The following is a 12,589-nucleotide window of genomic DNA, read 5'->3' on the forward strand; positions in this document are numbered from 1 at the left end:
TCCACTCATCTTGTAGGACTACCAATTCATGATGATATATCTATACATAATGTACCTTCAATTCCTATGAAAAATAATCTTTGAATTGGAAGGAATAAGAACAAGTTGAATGAAGAATTATCTATTTTGTATTGTGCTACAGATGATATTTGGTACACACCATCTATTACGGTAGATGAATCATTTACATATATGATTATAGAAGCCCTTTTTTATGAAGAAGATGATCTTGAACCTCAAACCATCGAAGAGGTGATGCGTCACTCAGATTGGTCAAAATAAAAAACTGCTATTGAGGAGGAGTATATCTCTTTGCGTAAGAGAAAAGTCTTTGGTCCAATTGTAGACACTCTTACATCTCGCCCTATGGGATATAAAATGGTATTAATATCCAAGCGAGATGCTCAAGGCCAAATAACCCGCTATAAAGCTCGTCTTGTTGCTCAAGAATTTATTCAACGATTTGGCATTGATTATGAATCCATATATTCTCCAGTCATGGATTCAATTACATTTTGATATATTATTGGAATGATAGTTCATGCCACCCTTGAGATGCATTTGATGGATGTAGTAACTGCATATCTATATAGTTCTCTTGATACAAATATTTATATGAAAGTTTGACTTGACTTAGAAACAGGAACTTCAAATCAACCCGCTGCAGGAAAATATCATGGTATTAAATTATGTAAGGCCTTGTATGGTTTAAAATAATCTGGACGAATGTAGTATCAACGTCTTCGAGATTATTTAATTACAAATAATTTTATAAGTGATCCACTAATCCCTTATTTGTTTATAAAACGAGATAAATCTAGTTTTGTAATTATCGATGTATATGTTGATGATCTTAACCTAATGGGTACTACATCTGCACGTGTTACAGCTACAAACCTACTTATACATGAATTTGAGATGAAAATGCTAAAAAAAATAACTTTCTGCATTGGTCTTCAGATTATGCATCTAACAAATGGTAGCATTTTTTTCTATCAACTAACGTATATTAGACGAATCTTGCGAAGATTTAATATGATTGATGCTTATCCATTGTCCACACCAATGGTTGGATGTGGTCATGATGGTCATGATCCATACCGTCCATGCGAGGAGGAGGAAGAAATATTAAGAAACCAATATCCATACCTCGCAACGGTTGGAGCACTTTTGTATTTAGCTATATCTACAAGATCAGATATTACATTTGTAGTTAGTGTTCTTGCAAGAAATAGTGCACGTCCATCAATATGACATTGGAATGGCATCAAATATTTATTACGTTATTTAAAAGCTATTGAAGACTTAGGATTATACTACAAAAAATTGGTGGATCCAAAATTGGTTGGATATTGTGATGTAGTATATAAATCTGATATTGCAACAGCTAAATCTCAAACAGGATATGTATTTTTAAGACATGGAGCTACAATATCATCAAAATCAGTGAAACAAACAATAACTGCAACTTCATCCAACCATGCAAAAATTATTGCCTTACATGAAGCATCTCAAGAATGTATTTGGTTGCGATTAATTGATAAATTTATTCAAACAACTTGTGGATTTTCATATGATGATTCTCCAACTATCTTGCATGAAGATAATAGTGCTTGTATTGCACAGATGCAAGTTGGTTTCATTAAAGGCAATAGGACAAAGCATATTGATCCAAAGTATTTTAGTTATACTCATGACTTGATTACTGATCAAGCTTTTATAGTTAAGAAAATTAAATCTACAAATAACCTTGTTGATCTCTTCACCAAAGCTCTTCCATTAAGCAACCATCATCGACTTACTTATGGCATTGGTATGCAGCGACTTGCTTTTCTTGAATATGAAAGTTAATGAGCTCTTTAAATAATTAAAAAAAATGATGTTGTACTCTTTTTTCCTTCATCTATGGTTTTGTCTTTAAATAAAATAAGGTTTTTCTAGATAAGGTTTTAATGAGGCAACAATTGCTGATCTTACAAGATCACAGAAAAGTATAGATCATAATTCTATACAAATTTTATATTATGTAAATATTATGATGAGCGAGGAGGAGTGTTGAGATCATTAAATGTAGCTGGAGCTCTCCATAATATTTACTATAGTCTACAGTAATTACCATAGCTACAGTGTTTAGAGTGTAGTGGAGAAGTATTGTTTATCCTCTCCTCTTTTTTCTTCTTGTATACAAGACACAACCAGATTAATAGATTTGTGTGTGTGAAGCTCTCTCTCCTTAAAAACCCTCTTGTGTGTATGACTTACTACTACTCTTGTGTGTGTATGACTTACTACTACTCTTGTGTGTGTATGACTTACTACTACTCTTGTGTGTGTATATGAATTACTATTACTCTTGTGTCTTTCTAAACATTCTCAACAGTTCCTAACAAGAGTGTATTTAGTTGCTGAATAGGAGATTTAATGTAGTTTTTTGTTTTCTCTTTTTATTTTGAAAATAAAATTTAACACATGGTTAAATAAGACTATAATCTATGAGACAAGAAAACCAAAAGAATAAGTACTATTGTATGATTTAATATTTTGAACATAAATGTAGTGAAAAATGGAAAATGTGGTCTGCACCAAAGTTTGAAGATTAATTTAATTCTTCTTAGGCCATAAAGTAGTACTGGTAGTTTCTCAACCACATGAGAAACCTTTTATTTATTTATATATATATATATATATATATATATACACGCCTACACAACAAGGTTCCTCATTGGAATAAATTCATCAAAGTTTCAGTAGACGTTTAAAGAAATTATGGTAGGAGAAATCATCCTTTTGATGAAAATTAATTAAATAAGTTTTGATGTAGAATGATACTGAAGGATTATTTGATAGCATACATTAGCAAATCAGAGATGGTTGTAGAATCTACTCTGAGTAAGAGTTATCAATTATGATAATAGACCACTGATTACACAGGTTTAAATGATTGTTACTTTAACTGTAAAAGGGAAGGAAACACAAAGTGAATTACCGTCTTTCTCCTTATATATTTATTTAGATTTAAAATTTGTCGTTTGTTTTTGCTGCTGTCAAAGATAGAGTTAAAATGGGTACGTGAGAAATAAAAATATTAAAAAGTCGATATATTCAAAACTTCTTTTAAAATGTAGAATACAACTCCAGTGAAATAAATTCTTCACAGGCACAACTCTGGTAATATGATGCCCTTTTGTTAACTACAGTTCAAGAGCTTTTACAAGTAGTGGAGAAGCTACATACTCAGCAGAGATTTAGTGAAGAAAGTGTTCTCCGTGTCGGAAAAATCAGAGATTAGAGTCATATTTAATCCAAACAAGGTGTTGTACATTAGCTTGTTTGAAGGATTATAAAGTTGCACTCTGAAACACTGTAGCATGAATGCCTTGACGATACATAGCAAAAGGGGTGGAGTATTAGGTACTGAGCAATAGCCAATCAGTTTCAGGTTTCTACGAGTCTGCAACTGTATTTACCATACCTGATTCATTTTAGGTCAAATAATCTGATCAGACCTTCAAAAAGAGATCCAAACCGGCAGTAGTGTCGCAGAAGGAAACGCTCTCACTGATCCTTTGGATAAACTTAACGTTTTACTGCAAAGGCAACGAATGCACATCCACCACTAGTTCCTTGAAACCTGTTGGCAAACCCGCTCTCAAACATGCAATAAACCAGGTGTCCTAAAGTTTGGTTGATGCTTCAGAGGGGTGCACCGCATGATGGGGGTGTGAATCGGTGAGCAAAGTACTTGGACATGTAGATTTGTGCAGGAGAAGTTTTTGGAAGTGGAACAGGATCTTCACACCAGGTATTTCAGCGCCTGTCTTGTCAAATAGGATCTCGCACCGATATCCGTCTTTGATCTCGGAGATGGGTAGGCAGGTCTGGCCTGCGAACCCGTCTTTCGTTCCACCGTCATCCTCTCTGACTTCAACACGGAGCAATGCCAGCTCAGGGACTCTCAGTGAGAAATCAAATTCCTCGTTCCAGTGCGGATTCCAGGTGTCTTTTACAGGCTGCGTCTTCGCCTTAGCGATGTCATCACGGACTCCTGCAATCAACAACTGCAGACCCAGTCCAATTTTTTGTGAGCCAATGAAGGCCAATGGAATAATTTTCTATAATTCAACGAAATTTCATGCATTTCTATGATAAGTATTTGGCTGAAAAGCAACTCAAGAACACCGACATATTCAAATGATGTGCGTAAGTTTAAACAAGTTCCTTTCTCTGGGAGACCATAAAATGGATATGGTTCAGCTACAAAATATAAATAAAGCTGAGAATCTCACCCTGGTGAAGAAGTCTGGTGCTGAGAAAAGGTCAAAATGACGTTTGGAAAATGTTTCCTTCCATCCCGGGCTCGTCATCACTTTCACCTAAAATCCAGGAAAAGGACAATAAATAAATAAACCACAAGCCAAGCTGATAGTTATCACCGTATTGGACAGGAAGAGCAACAAACATTGAATCAAGCAGTTAGATGGAAGACCACATTTAGTTGTTTCACATCGATATAATTTGACATTTTCCGATTTCAACTGGGTATAACAGTTCATTAAGTGTTAAAAGAACAATTTAAGACAAACTCACCCTCAAAACCATTTCCACGTTTTTCTTCGCTGAGGGGCTGAAAATCTGACCAGTAGGCAAATTTTCCCTGAGAAATTTAGGCTTCAGAATATACCCACACCCTCCATTTGCTCTAAACTTGCCATGAGATAGCCAAAGCTCCTTGCCATAGCCCTGCAAGACACAAACACACACATGTATGTGTAAAAATGCCAAATCTACAGATTACTCAGAACCTAGAATACATAAACAAAAGCTAGAATCAATTCCTGCGGCCATAAATTCTAGCAACAGTGATATTCAGTACCGTTTTCACAAAGAGTACTCGTAATAATATTCAATATTATTCATGACATAGTAACAATGGTTTGCATGATGGTCAAGCCTTACGTTAGACTACCCACAGAACATTGCATACTTCACAATATTTCAGTAATTAACTGAGGAGAAAAAAGCAGTACCTGCATGTTTTGGGCCACCATTTGGGCTCCGTGATTCCAAGCCAGAACAGGATTGTAGTTGGAAGAGTTGATTCGAGTTCCATCAGGATACACGCGTAAAATGTTTCGCTGCGTAAACCTAGCAAAGAATGCCATCGTTTGAGAAACAGCACTATTTTGTACTCATGTACAGGAATTTCATTACTCTAGGATAAACAAAACGACAGTGAACCACAGAAAGTTGAAACATCCTAGCAAATTATTTATCACATGATCCTGAAGACTATCATTGCGATCTCTAAGATAAACTTAAAGATAAATAGTAAGTTGAGTACAGATGCCTTACTGGACCAGTATCTCCGGAAACTGATCAGCAACATCTTCCAATTTCGACTCAGCAAGACTGATTCGCTTTACTGTATCTTCAATCACCAGTCGATCCTTCAAAGACGTTCCCTTCATGGGTTTCACCTGTCGGATTGTGATAAGACGAGAATACTCGGGGTTTTTCTTTGAATCGTCATCGTCACTATCGCTGTCCTCACCTGCCTTGTCGACTTCTGGTGCTGCGTTCTCCTACAACAGAACATGAAGGAGAAATTCAGCTCAATCTAGTCGGTAGAAACAGTCCTAGAAACTAATGTGCACCAAACCATTTCGACATTTTAACCAAATAGAGGTGATCACCTTGTTGATGTTCAGCTTCGAAGCTGTGTCGCTTAAAGACTCATTCTCCTGGCCCTCCCTCCTGATCTCAGTCATCAGCTCAGCATTTTTCTCATCATCTTTCTTATCAACAGCAGTCGATTCAAGGTATTCCTTGGCTGGCTTCGTCGAGACTATTATTCGCCCCTTCAGTGACTCGGGGGAGGGAAACTCTTTCGGTGCCTCACCTGTGGGTGGATAATACAGGGCTGGTCCCAAGATTCGAAGCAACATCTGTGCACATATGGAGGATTAATAATCTGAACGAAAAATTGATATCAATACTGGCGCCGCAACTGCTTTTTTCTAAATATTTTCGTAACCAGGAATAAATGGCAACCGGAGTAGGTGCCCACCATGAGATTAACAACCTAATGAGGCGAAGTAAAGAAGTCGCAAGTCACAGGTCACAAACCTCAGCAGCAATAGACTGTAAAGCGCAGGTAAGATGATCTTCTAAGGTTATACACACGGGGTACTGCGAGGCGACAAACGCATTGGCCTTGATGGCAATCAAGCACTTCTCGAAGGACACTGGATCAGTCAGTGTGCTGCACAACATAGAGAAAACATGATAAACCAGAACAACAGACATTCTTCACTACAGTAAAGAAGTACACGAAGTGTAGCTTTCCCCTATTTGCTTTTAACAGCAACCAAATCTCAACTTCTGCCATCGCATCTCCAACCTAACGGGGTGCCTACTGACGAATTAGATATGAAAAACCATGCAAATGATACTGCTACATCGTTGCATTATCATGGCCAGGGTGATGCAGCTGTAATATCAAACTAATCAAAACCAATTCACTACATTCATTGCACTGTCGAAAAAACAAAGCAACTCTCAAATTCGAAAGATCGCATGAGTAGAGCACCTACTTTCCGTGAGTGACCTTGATGTTGCCTTTGTCATCGGGCCACAAGTCCAATTCTATCACCCGCACGCCGCGTCGCAGTGCGTTAATGATAGGAACGTCGCTGCTGTCGCTGCTCAGCTGGTTGCCAGTCAAGTACGAGTTGTGGCCCGTAAATATCCAGTACTGCGAAACTGGCTGCGTCATGTCATGATGCACCTGCGCAACCCCAAGGCAAGCCACCGTCAATCGATGAAACCCACCTTCTGGGCATGCGAAGCAGAATAAAGAGAGGATGGATCGGCCCCCGGATGCAATCACGGTTGTTATGCATTTAAAATAGGTCACTCTATCATATAATAATCGACCAGGGTAAGACACGAGAAGCTGACCTGAGTGTTGAGTGACCCATTTAGCTTGGGATTGACGACGAAGCTGATAAAGTCTTCCAACTTCATCTCCAAACTGTGCAGCTTGGGGATTATGCTGTTCTCCTTGCGATTAGCCTCCAGCAAATGTTTGGCGTCCTCAAGGGTGGCCTTGCTCTCCCCCTGCTCCTCGTGCAAAAATCGGAGCAACGCCTCGGCACCCATCTTCCCATTCTCGCAGTACTTGTTGAAGACCTCCACTGCGAGATCCTGCCCCACTTCCCCCAGCCTATTCTTTCTCCTATTTAACGGGGTACACATTTTGCTGGTCTCTCTAACAGAATAAGCTCCTCTCCTCACCCTGTAGCTACTTCCCAAAGAATGGAAAATCCCCTCCGAAATAATACAAAATCTCTTCTTCAACCTCGCAAACAATTGGATCACTGTCAAGAACTTCTAGGTTTGGTACTACGCTGCATCAAACACGTGACAGACTAGAAATGGTCTAGACCTTGATGACAAAGGTATCCAAATCCAAGGCGCGTCAACCGCATCGGAACACGTTCGAGGCAATGAGCAACATGTGGATAAACTCGGTCGAATCAGTCAACTCAAAAAGCGATTGCAGCAGATCGTTGGTGAAGTGTTTCAAGAGGGTGATCGTGAAGTACCCAGATGAGAATGTGCCAGTTGGATACTTGGTGAGGAGTTGGTCATATCCGTCCAACTTTATATCCTGCATCTCCCAAGCCCCCTGTTAATTTTTAGAGCACGTGCCAGTTGGTGCGACACTGGGGTCTTCCGACATCGTGTTTCACTTGTTGTTAAGAACTGGTCGGTGTCCATCTTTGTCGCCACCTGGACGCATATTTAGTTTGAATCTTTGCCAACCGTCCGCATCCGATTAGTTGCACTTGGCTCCACCGGCAACCGCCCTAGGTAAAGCCTCGAGGTTCTCAATACTTGATAAGAGGGAGAATGGGCCCAAACAAAAGAAGGGAAACCAAAAAATACGAATATAAAATCTAGAGAAAGTCTCCTTTTGAGGCCGTGAACTTCGCCGATCACTTGGCTTTCTTTGAGTGAGTTCCCATGCCAACTTAGTCTAACCAGCTTCAAATGTTCACCGGGGCGGCATTTCCGGACATAGAATCCATGTGTTGGCTTCTGACCGTCAATGTACTTGTCAGGGTTGTAGGAGGAACCCCACATTTTTCGCATGGAGTATCATTCTCTCTGCAAACTCTCGGCAATGCGCGGCGAGATTGGCAAAGCGGGTTTGAAATTGATTAGCAGTAACGGATAAGCCTTGTAGATGGATCCATTTCTTGAGTATTATTGTGGGTTTCTTTGTCATTTACTTCCTGTTAGTAGTCTCCATCCGATGATGCGGTATCAAGATCGAAAGCCTACTTGAGAAAAGACGCTGCGCACCCAAATCCAAAATTATGGACCAGTGACGGAGTTTCTCGTTTCACAAGCAGAGTTAGGTCTGCGAGCCCAGAAGCTGGAAATTGTGAAGGAGAAGTCCACAGTGTTGATCCCTTGGGCTGGGTTAAACTCGTCACTTTCTTCACTACTGCTGAACTCTCTCACAGACGTGGTTCCTGCTGAGAAGCTGAAATGGAAGTACGATCCACTCTTGGATTTCGAGGTTAGTCTTGTGAACTTCTCCTCAATGTTGTTATCTGAATTGTCTCTTACTAATCTGACTTTGCAAGAAATGGTTAGTTTTGCACTTATATGCAATTGTTGATTCTGTTTTAGGATGGGGAGGGCAACATCTATGGCAGGGGAGCTCAAGACATGAAGAGTGTTGGCGTACAGTACCTGGAATCCATTCGTGTCTTAGAGTCCTCCGGTTACCAGCCCACGCGCTCTGTACATCTTTCCTATGTCCCTGATGAAGGGCTCGGGGCTGAGAGGGGATGGCTAAACTTGTGTCATCATCTGAGTTTCAGCAGCTCAATGTCGGCATCTGCTTGGACGAACGACTGGCATGCGCAGAGGATTATTACCGAGTCTTCTTCGGCGAGAGGTCGAACTGGAAGCTTGTAATGAAAGCTGTGGGTTCACCAGGACCACGAGGGCACCTGCATCCCGCAATCCAACTCACAAGGTAAGCTTGCAGTTCAGACCTTGTAGCCATCTCCCTTTCCAGAATTTTCTCTGCTTGTGATATTTATCCAAGAAATGGTAATGTAGTTTATGGAATGGATTTTTTGTTTTGAAGGAAATTGGCTTGAATTGCTTGCTCAGAAGTTGAATAGGTTCTCTGCAACCTCTTGAAGTTGAAGATGTAAGTTGAATCTTTTTGACTGCAGTTAACTCTGCTGCAACCACGGCCTTCAAACAGATTTCAATTGCCTACATATTCTCCCTAAGTTAGAAACCTGAACATTCTAGCGGTTGGTTTCTGGTCCATTTCCAACACGCCCCCTCTTTCTCTTTTCCATGACCACTATGAGATTTGCATTTCATCTCTTTTAATTCGAAAGTTGCATTTTATGTGGAAGTTGCATTATTGAGCAAGTGGTTGTGTTGCTTTGGAGAGGAATATTTTGAACAAGTGGTGATTGGTGATTGTGATGAACAATTTTATTGATTGTTAGAAATACTTGACTTACTTGATGAATTAATATGACAATTATAACAATATAAGGCCAATTAACTAAGAAGTAGATCAATGCACCATTGGATTACTTAAAAGCAAATGAAATTTATAAAAATCATGGTATCATAACAAAGTTACTAATAAGTTGTCAAATTGTAGTCAATTAAAGTCTTAGCCATGAATCATGTGCACTTATAACATAAAAATTGAATTAAGGATGTTATAAATATATTATACATGAAATCAAAGAAGAAGTTGAATCAAAAAGTTATAACATGAAAACTAATAAGAACTTGATTAAATCAAATGAGTATAAGATCAAGAAAGGTGAGTTAGAGCTTCAAGAGATGTATTGTTGAGACTAAGGATTCTCTGAGCCTTGACTAAGTATTAAGAAGCTTTGTAAGAAGTTTTCGTATTGCTTCAAGATGAAGCATCTTTAAAAAGCTTCATAAGAAATTCTCATTTTACTTGAAGATAAAACAATCCTAAGAAGCTTTTTAAAAAACTTCTTTAATTTTTCTAGAACTTTCTAGAACTTACTAAAATATTCTAAGAATTTTTTAAAACCTTCTATGAATCTTTAAAAAAAAAAAAAAAAAAAAAAAAAAAAATTAGAACTTTTTGAAATCTAATAGAATCTTCTTATTAAATACCTTTTACATCACCTCTCCTTCTAACTCAAAGTTCTATAAGAAGTATCAATTTCATATCTACTTTTTTTGATATATACAACATCTTAAAAATAGCTTAAAAGAGAAGTCATTTTAAAATAGGTTTAGATTTTTAAAGATGGTATTGATAAAATTCTTGTACCTTTTGCGGTGCATTAATTAGATTATTTATTAGTTCTCATATACGCTCATTGATATTATAGCTACCCCAACAAATAAAAAATTCTAACTTGTCTTGTCTTTATTGAGAATCAAAGATCTTTTCTACTTTATATTCCATATGATTATTTATTTCAATGCAAGGCAATGATGGTTATACTTTTTTTGGAATAGTTGATTTTTAATAAATCTCTAATAAAGAAATATTAAAGATTGGATGTACCTTTATAGATGTGGATAAATCCAACCAATAAGCCACTAAATTGATTTATTTTTTAATACAAAATGGCTCTAAACTTTGATAGTCCAACATATTGTAAGGCTGATTGATCTTGATATTTCATCAAAGAAACAATACTTTATTTCCAACTAATAAAGTAAGAGATTTGTTTTTAAATTTATTTGAAGATGCTTTATAAGAATCTTAAGCTACTTGTAAATGAAGCTTCATAACTGTTTGGAATTATAACAATTATTTTATAAGATCTTTGGTTGCTAGATTTTCATCTTTTGATATTTCTAATAAATCAAGCTTGAGATGATAACCATAATTGGAGTAAAATGGTGTTTATTGAGTTGAAGCATGAAGGATATTATTATAAGAAAACTCCACTAAAGATAAATATGAGTTCTAATCATCTTATTGATAGTTAATGGTATATTACAAATACTGCTCCAAAACTTGATTGACTCATTATTTTTGACCATCTATTTAATAGTAAAAGGTAGAAGAAAGTTTGATATCTAACTTGAATATTTCGAAAAAATATTTTCAAAAATTTAATATAAATTGAGGTCCTTAATTAAAAATGATTTCATCAGATTGGCTATGATGATATATATATTATTAAAAAAGAGCCTTGTCATTTCTTCTCCAAAAAATATCTTTTTACATAGAACAAAATATCCCATCTTTATAAGTCAATCTACAATAATATAGATAGTATCAAATGTAGTTGATGGTAGTAAATCAATGATGGAATCTATTGATATTAAAGACTATGGTTGATTTGAGATTGATAGTAGCTGTAGAAGTATCTCTAAAACTTAAAACTTCATATTTTTAGAAGTATATATCTCTAAAACTTAAAAAGTTCTAGAAGTATATATCTCTAAAACTTAAAACTTTTTAGAATAGCATGTGATTGGGTGGAGCTTTCTATCCTTTTTCATATGTGATAATACAACTCCTAATACAAAATTGGAAGTAATAGCCTCCAAATAGAAAGCTTTTGTAAAATTTGGATGTAATAAAATTGGAGTTATAGTAAAAGCTATCTTCAAATCTTGAAAAGCCTTTTTTTGCTTGACATCTCCATTTCAATTTATCTTTGGATGTCAACGAAGTGAAAAGAGTAGTAATTTGAGAGTAATTTTTGATAAATATCTAATTGAAATTGGCAAATCCAAAGAAATATTGTACATTTCATATTGTCTTTAGAGGTATCTATTCTAGTACAGCTTGAATTTTTTTTGGATCCAACAATAGGCCTTCATTGGATATAATATATTATATTTTTGATTGATGGAATATATATTTTTTGAATTTGGCATAAAATCCTATATCTTGTAACTTTTGTAAGACTAACCACACATGTTTTTTATGTTCTTTAATAAACTTGAAATAAAGTAAGATATCATCAAGATAATAGATAATAAACTTGTCTAAGAATTTTCAAAAAATATCATTCACCAAATGCTAAAATATAGCTGGAGCATTTATCAATCCAAAAGGCATGACATTATATTCAAAATGTTTGTACCTTATCCAAAAAGTTATCTTCTATTCATTTCTTTCTTTAATCTACACTAAATTATACACTCTATGGAGATCCATTTTAGTGTAGATCTTAGCTTGTATCATAAATATACACATTTATTCTAATATTTACTTTTATGATTAAATAGAAGTAGATAAAAATAAATTTATTTCATAACATTTTTTAAAGAAGCTTTCTAGAAGCTTCATAGATGTTTTTTTGACTTTACATGTATTTGTAGCTGATTGATAGGTTAGAAACTTGATTAATAAGTTAACTACGTGTTGATAGATTGCGGAATAAGCTAATTATCTGGTATAGATAGAAAAAACTTGTCTTGCAAGTTAAGATACGTATCTTACAAAGTCAACATGTTTTGGAAGTCCTATAGGATATTGCTACATAATTCCTAGTTAAGAGTATATATAGAGTCAAGAGTGAAGCCT

General features: G+C 36.3%; 2 protein-coding genes across 2 annotated transcripts; one reads left to right on the plus strand and one right to left on the minus strand.

Annotated features, from left to right (window-relative positions):
* Positions 1-3,083: 3,083 nt before the first annotated feature.
* Positions 3,084-7,352, minus strand: LOC112273218 (phosphoinositide phospholipase C 2). The gene is made up of 9 exons (XM_024501699.3): positions 6,961-7,352; positions 6,594-6,787; positions 6,127-6,262; positions 5,694-5,945; positions 5,353-5,582; positions 5,028-5,145; positions 4,588-4,740; positions 4,287-4,373; positions 3,084-4,058 (listed from the first exon to the last, which is right to left on the minus strand). The coding sequence occupies exons 1-9, from the start codon at positions 7,255-7,257 to the stop codon at positions 3,675-3,677; spliced, it is 1,851 nt and encodes a 616-aa protein (XP_024357467.1). The 5' UTR covers positions 7,258-7,352; the 3' UTR covers positions 3,084-3,674.
* Positions 7,353-7,852: 500 nt separating this feature from the next.
* LOC112273219 (uncharacterized) lies at positions 7,853-9,451 on the plus strand. Its single transcript, XM_073529402.2, has 3 exons — positions 7,853-8,590; positions 8,704-9,055; positions 9,261-9,451. Exons 2-3 carry the CDS (start codon positions 8,865-8,867, stop codon positions 9,262-9,264), a joined length of 195 nt encoding a protein of 64 aa, XP_073385503.1. The 5' UTR covers positions 7,853-8,590; positions 8,704-8,864; the 3' UTR covers positions 9,265-9,451.
* Positions 9,452-12,589: the final 3,138 nt, after the last annotated feature.

This window comes from Physcomitrium patens, chromosome 20 (assembly GCF_059467195.1).
Source record: "Physcomitrium patens ecotype Gransden chromosome 20, ASM5946719v1, whole genome shotgun sequence".
Classification (NCBI taxonomy): Eukaryota; Viridiplantae; Streptophyta; class Bryopsida; order Funariales; family Funariaceae; genus Physcomitrium; species Physcomitrium patens.

Excerpts from the sequence above, each read along its gene's own strand:
- LOC112273218 (XM_024501699.3), bottom strand. The coding sequence starts at position 7,257 with ATGTGTACCCCGTTAAATAGGAGAAAGAATAGGCTGGGGGAAGTGGGG. Across the intron at positions 6,263-6,593 it reads ATCAAGGTCACTCACGGAAA|CACACTGACTGATCCAGTGT; the intron begins GTAGGTGCTCTA and ends TATGTTGTGCAG. Across the intron at positions 5,946-6,126 it reads TACAGTCTATTGCTGCTGAG|ATGTTGCTTCGAATCTTGGG; the intron begins GTTTGTGACCTG and ends ATATGTGCACAG.
- LOC112273219 (XM_073529402.2), top strand. The coding sequence starts at position 8,865 with ATGGCTAAACTTGTGTCATCATCTGAGTTTCAGCAGCTCAATGTCGGC.